Source organism: Bubalus kerabau, chromosome 3 (genome assembly GCF_029407905.1).
Source record: "Bubalus kerabau isolate K-KA32 ecotype Philippines breed swamp buffalo chromosome 3, PCC_UOA_SB_1v2, whole genome shotgun sequence".
NCBI lineage: Eukaryota > Metazoa > Chordata > Mammalia > Artiodactyla > Bovidae > Bubalus > Bubalus kerabau.
In genome coordinates this window covers 94,512,404-94,518,526 of record NC_073626.1, presented here as the reverse complement: position 1 = coordinate 94,518,526, position 6,123 = coordinate 94,512,404, and the positions used below count along the sequence as shown (strand labels likewise).

Here is a 6,123-nt window from a genome sequence, read left to right as displayed (position 1 = left end):
TTTGTTTTGCTTTCCTTTTTTATTTGGATGGTCTTGCTCCTTGTCTCCTGTACAATGTCACAAACCTCTGGTCCCTAATTCAACAGGCACTCTGTCTATGAGATCTAGTATTTCTCGCTTCCACTCTATAGTCATAAGGGAGTTGATTTAGGTCATACCTGAATGGTCTTGTGATTTTCCCCATTTTCTTCAACTGAAGTCTAAATCTGTCAATAAGGAGCTCATGATCTGAGCCATAGTCAGCTCTGGGTCTTGTTTTTGCTAACTGTATAGAGCTTCTCCATCTTTGGCTGCAAAGAATATAAGCAGTCTGGTTTCAGTGTTGACCATCTGGTGATTTCTCACTTTAGTTCCTCATTAAACTCAAACAGAAATTCACATTAATTTACCAAAATTACATGTCATGTTACTATGTTATTAATAATGAAGTTAACTTTCCAGCTCATATAATATTTAAGAAAAATGTTACAATTTCTCAGCAAAGTTTTTATCACGAAGAACAATTTCTGAAAAATTATTTCTGTAACACTTAATATTAGTAAGTTACAATATTTGCCTTAGCAACTTACCCTTCATGAACTATGAATTAAGGCTAACATTTATAATAAAATATCATTGAATAAACAAACTATTATATTTAGCAATATCTCAAAATATGCCTGGAATAAATAGACCTTGGAATTCCATCTCTGTTTCCAGGTCACTCTTTTAATTTAAAATATTTGTGTGTTCACTCCAATATTCTTGCATGGGAAATCCAATGAACAGAGGAGCCTGGCATGGGATCACAAGAGTTAGACATAACTTAGCGCCTAAACAACAATAAAAACAATTGTGTTAACTATAAACCACTATAGGATTTAGGGCTTTGTAATAGTGCTGTTTAGTCACCTAGTAGATACACTAAAAATAACATCTAAGACAGTGATTGATTGTCATAGAGGGCAATTATGGTTCTCAAGGAGTATCTGGCAATATCTGGAGACATTTGTGGTCCCGACTGAAGGTACTACTGATATCTACTTGGTAGAAGCAAGGGATGCTAATAAACTTCTTGATAGGATATTCCCCATAACAAATACATTTCTGGTTCAAAATAATACCAAGATTGAGGAAAGTGAAAGTGAAAGTTTCTCAGTCATGTCCAACTTTTTGAAACCCCATAGACTATACAGTCCATGGAATTCTCCAGGCCAGAATACGGGAGTGGGTAGCCTTTAGAAGCTTGATATAAATATCTTGATTTGATTTTAAAAAGTATGATTTCAAATGGAATAAATGACCTTTAGAGCAACCCATTCAGTTTAGTTCAGTTCAGTTGCTCAGTCGTGTCCAACTCTTTGTGACCCCATGGACAGCAGCACGCCAGGCCTCCCTGTCCATCACCAACTCCTGGAGTTCACTCAAACTCATGTCCATTGTGTCAGCGATGCTATCCAACCATCTCATCCTCTCTTGTCCCCTTCTCTCCTGCCTTCAGTCTTTCCCAGCATCAGGGTCTTTTCAAATGAGTCAGCTCTTCACATCAGGTGGCCAAAGTATTGGAGTTTCAGCTGCAACATCAGTGCTTCCAGTGAATATTCAGGACTGATCTCCTTTAGGATGGACTGGTTGGATCTCCTTGCAGTCCAGGGAACTCTCAAGAGTCTTCTCCAACACCACAGTTCAAAAGCATCAGTTCTTCTGTGCTCAGTTTTCTTTATAGTCCAACTCTCACATCCATACATGACAACTGGAAAAACCATACCTTTGGCTCGATAGACCTTTGTTGACAAAGTAATGTCTCTGCTTTTTAATATGCTGTCTAGGTTGGTCATAACTTTCCTTCCAAGGAGTAAGTGTCTTTTAATAACCCATTCAGTTGAACTTAAAAATTAGAAACTTGTAGAGACAAGCTGTGCATTTGTTTTTTATACTTGGCAAAAACTCACACTCACATAGAGGAAAATTTTCAAGCCATATTGATAAAGTGGTGAATTCTGGTAATGTATATTAGTAACTATTTTCCTAAAATAGATCATAAGAAATAGCCTAGAAGATACCTGAAAAGAATAGGCTTTCTGTTCTGTTTTAGAAAATAAACAGAATAGCTGAAGAGAAATATATTTCCATAATTCATCATTACACCAGGTAATAGCATCTCAAAAACTTGAAGTGTCTGAGGCATACAGTAAAAATTGAACTAAACTGAAGGAAGATATTAGACTTTAACAGTAACTATCTTTTCACAGACCAGAAGAGAGTTATTGGAAGTATGTTGTAGAAAATCTTGGAAACCATGACTATATTTCTTATTATAGACTAACACAGGAGAGCCAGAGCCACAGAGTATGACATATTCAATATTCTATCTTATCCATCATCCATTCCAATCTCCTTCCTCTTCCGGTACCGTAGAAATTAGAAAGCAAAGAAATATATTTCCTGAGTTCACAGCAACAGCTAGGGTTCTACATGTGGTTTAGATTTCTATCATCAAATGTATTCATATGAGTTCTGAAAAAAAAGATCAGAGAAACAGAGAGAGAAGAGAATCAAAGAACAAGGCATCCATTTAGTGGGAGAGTGTGCAGTGACTTTGGAACCAACAGTTCTGATGGTTTCTTCTTGATCTTCATATGGCAGAGGTCAGGTTAAGTGATAAGAACCTGTGGCTGCCAATGGATGCACAAGCTGCCTCAATCTCAGTACCTGGTATTGACTAAATAAAGTATATAAAGTGTCCTGTATCATGATTGTACTTAAAATAGGCAAAATATGGAAACAACCTAAACATTCCACAAGAGTGGGTCACTTAGATAAGTAAATGTACATTAATATAATTTATTTAAATCTACTAGTAAAAGTAATATAGATCCGTGTTAATTGTCAAGGAAAGATGTGATGTTATACATAATTAGGCACTCATTTTTTAGCAAATATTAATATTTATTGAACACCTACTATATATTTGGTAATAAAATTGATACCAACAATGAAAAACTAGAAGTATTTCCAACAACTAGATATTTAATATTTTTAAATTCATAAGATATCTTTAAATGAAAATGATGTGAAGCATTATAAACAACAATAATCTACCATTTAAAACATTTATGTGTTTGCATATTCATAGAAATTCCCTAGGAGGTCACATAGTAATATTAAGAGTGGATATTTCTGAACCATATGGAAAAAAGCTACTACCTTATCTCTTCACATACTGTTTGAATTTTTTTTACATCACGTTTTCATTGTTTGTATGTGGAGAGGAAATGAATTATTTTCAAATTAAATAATTACTTAGGTATTTGTGATATACCTATAAATCTCCTTTATCTAAAATGCACTATTTTTATCTCAAGTTCAATTTGCTAAATTATGTGAATATTAGTCTTTATATACACATATGTATATATTTGTGCCATATGTGTGTCATGTTTTATATATCTGTTATTGATGAAATTAATATGTCTTCTTAAATTGCATCAGAAATAAAAGGAATCAGGCAAATACAATTCTAAATATGTTGTAAACATGCCAGTATGTATTTACTCCAAAGGGCTACATGTAAATGAGCATTTATAATGTGCAAGATTTGGTTCTAAGTACTTTAGATGAATTCCCCTAATTAATCCTCATTACAACCCAATGCAATAGATCCAAAACCTAGCACCCTTTTGTTGTTATTATTGTCAGTTATTCAGTCATGCCCCACTCTTTGTGACCAAATGGATTGCACCATGCCATGCTCCTCTGTCTCACTATCTCCCAAAATTTGCTCAATTTCATGTCCTGTGAGTTGGTGATGTTATCCAACTATCTCATCCTCTGCTGTCCTCTTCTCCTTTTGCCTTCAATCTTTCCCATCATCAACGTCTTTTCCAATGAGGGCTCTTCCCATCAGGTGGCTAAAATGTTGGAGCTTCAGCTTCCACATCTGTCCTTACAAAGAATATTCAGTGTTGATTTCTTTTAAGATTGACTGGTTTAATCTCCTCGCAGTCCAGGGACCTCTGAAGAGTCTTCTCCAGTGCCACAATTTGAAAGAATCAATTCTTCAATGCTCAGCCTTCTTTATAGTCCAACTTTCACATCCATACATGACTACTGGAAAAACAATAGCTTGACTATACGGATCTTTGTTGGCAAAGTGATGTCTCTGCTTTTTAATACATGGTGCATGTTTGTCGTAGCTTTCCCTTTTATGTAATATCACTCAGACAAGCTAAGTGCCTTACCCAGTATATATGACCAGTACATGATAGAGCTTGTTTACCTGAAAGAAAAAAAAAACAAAAAAACTCACAATGTAAGGGCTATGAATTGAGTTTATTCAGTGTCTTACTGAGAACTGTAGCTTGAGAGACAGTTTCTCAGCTAGCTCCAAGAAGCTCTCCTAAAGAAGAAAGAGAGGAGCCAGGGTAAATATGAATTGTTTTGCTGGGAAAAACATGTAGTCAAACCTAGAAAGAGTACTACTAATCACAAAGAACAGATATCTCAAGTAAATCATTTTATTTTTTATTATTTTTTTTTTATGCTGTAAAAAGCTTTATTGTTTCCATATGGTCCAAGGCTTGAGAGAGGGCTCCAGGGTGTTAAAAAAGCTGCCTAGTGGCTGCAGAGAGCGGCTTCAGGCAGCCCTGATGTTAGGTGGTTTCTTCAATGGCCACTGGTCTCCAGAAGCTCCTAGTCGTGCTTGAGGGTGAGCGTTTCGAAGAGATACTCGCCCAACCCAGCCTGGGGACCAGCCAGCCTGCGGAGGTTGGTCAGGTGGTCACCCATCTTCTTGATGAGTTTCACTTCCTCATCTAAGAAGTGGTTCTCCAGGAAGTCACAGATGTGGGGGTCTCCGCGGGCAGAAGCCAGGCCATGCAGATCCAACAGGGCTTGATTCAGGTTCTTCTCTACGAGAAGGGCGGCCTCCATAGCGTCCTGGGTTTTACCCCACTCATCTTGAGATGGCTTCTGCACGTCCAGGAAGAGGGCGCGGCCGCCACGCTGGTTTTGCAGTTTCAAGAGACGCTCCGTGCCCTCGCGCTTCTCCTTGGCCAATTCGCGAAAAAAGTGACCCACACCCTCCAGGGCCACATCGTCGCGGTCGAAATAGAAGCCCAGAGAGAGGTAGGTGTAGGAGGCCCGCAGTGGCATGTTAACCAAGCGGTTGACGGCGGCCTCCACCTCGGTAGAATAATTCTGACGAATCTGGGAGCTCATGATTGGTCGGTAATAATAAGGAGTTAAAAAATGGTGGCTGGTCCCAGAGATCGCGGACAGCTGAGTGGCTGACTCCGGAGGTTGCGACTGGAAAGAAGGTTGGAGGGTGGTCGGAGGCTGGAGCAAGGGGCGTCCCTGGGTCTGTTCTGTCCAAGCACTGTTGAAGCAAGAGACAGATCCGCGGGGCCGCCGAGCGCACTTCCTCAAGTAAATCATTTTAGTGCTTTTCCATGTATGGGAAGATGCATGAATCTAGGATCTTTAAAATTTTCTTTAGATATGTATTTTAACTTTCTGGGGGTTAGTATATCTAAAGCTAAAGTGCTTCCTATTTTTCTCCATCCTGAATTCCCCTCAGGCATACTATCGGAAGGCAACTGCAGTAGCTAATAGCTTGATCCTTATAGAACTGGAATTGTCGGGAATTTTTTCCTTTATAGGGCATAGAATTGAAAAGAGTTTTCTAGAACCTCTGAGTTCATGTTTTAAAATACTGTATCTTTTTATTTACCTATTATTTTATTTCTGATAACTAACATCTTCCAAATGATTGTTCTCTCATCCTGGAAGGATGATGATTATCTCACCATGATTTTAATGTCAGGCTATATGCTAGTATAGTGTAAGTCCTGAAAGTTTGGTTTTATTTTTGTAATGCAAGTGCTTGACTTAAGCTTTGATTGCCCAGGCATTCACTTCAAAGAAGAATCTGCTTCAAAGATAGCTGTCTCCAATAAACATAACACCAGGTATAGGGCTAGGTCAAGAGCCAGGCTGCTTTGCTTTAAAGATCTTGGTTGTTTTTGATAACTGACTTTGAACCACTTTTTTTCCCTCTTTCCATGTTTTAAATTCCCATTGTTTTAAATTTACCAAAAAAGAATGAGCTCTTGAAAACCTAGGTCCTCACCGTTGACCCCAATA

The 6,123-nt window shown here is 38.0% G+C and overlaps 1 protein-coding gene across 1 annotated transcript; it reads right to left on the bottom strand.

Moving 5' to 3' along the window:
* Positions 1-4,528: 4,528 nt before the first annotated feature.
* On the bottom strand, positions 4,529-5,358 carry LOC129647724 (ferritin light chain-like). Its single transcript, XM_055574746.1, has one exon. The coding sequence runs from the start codon at positions 5,197-5,199 to the stop codon at positions 4,672-4,674; it is 528 nt and encodes a 175-aa protein (XP_055430721.1). The 5' UTR covers positions 5,200-5,358; the 3' UTR covers positions 4,529-4,671.
* Positions 5,359-6,123: the final 765 nt, after the last annotated feature.

Coding starts and splice junctions, on each gene's coding strand:
- LOC129647724 (XM_055574746.1), bottom strand. CDS start 5,199: ATGAGCTCCCAGATTCGTCAGAATTATTCTACCGAGGTGGAGGCCGCC.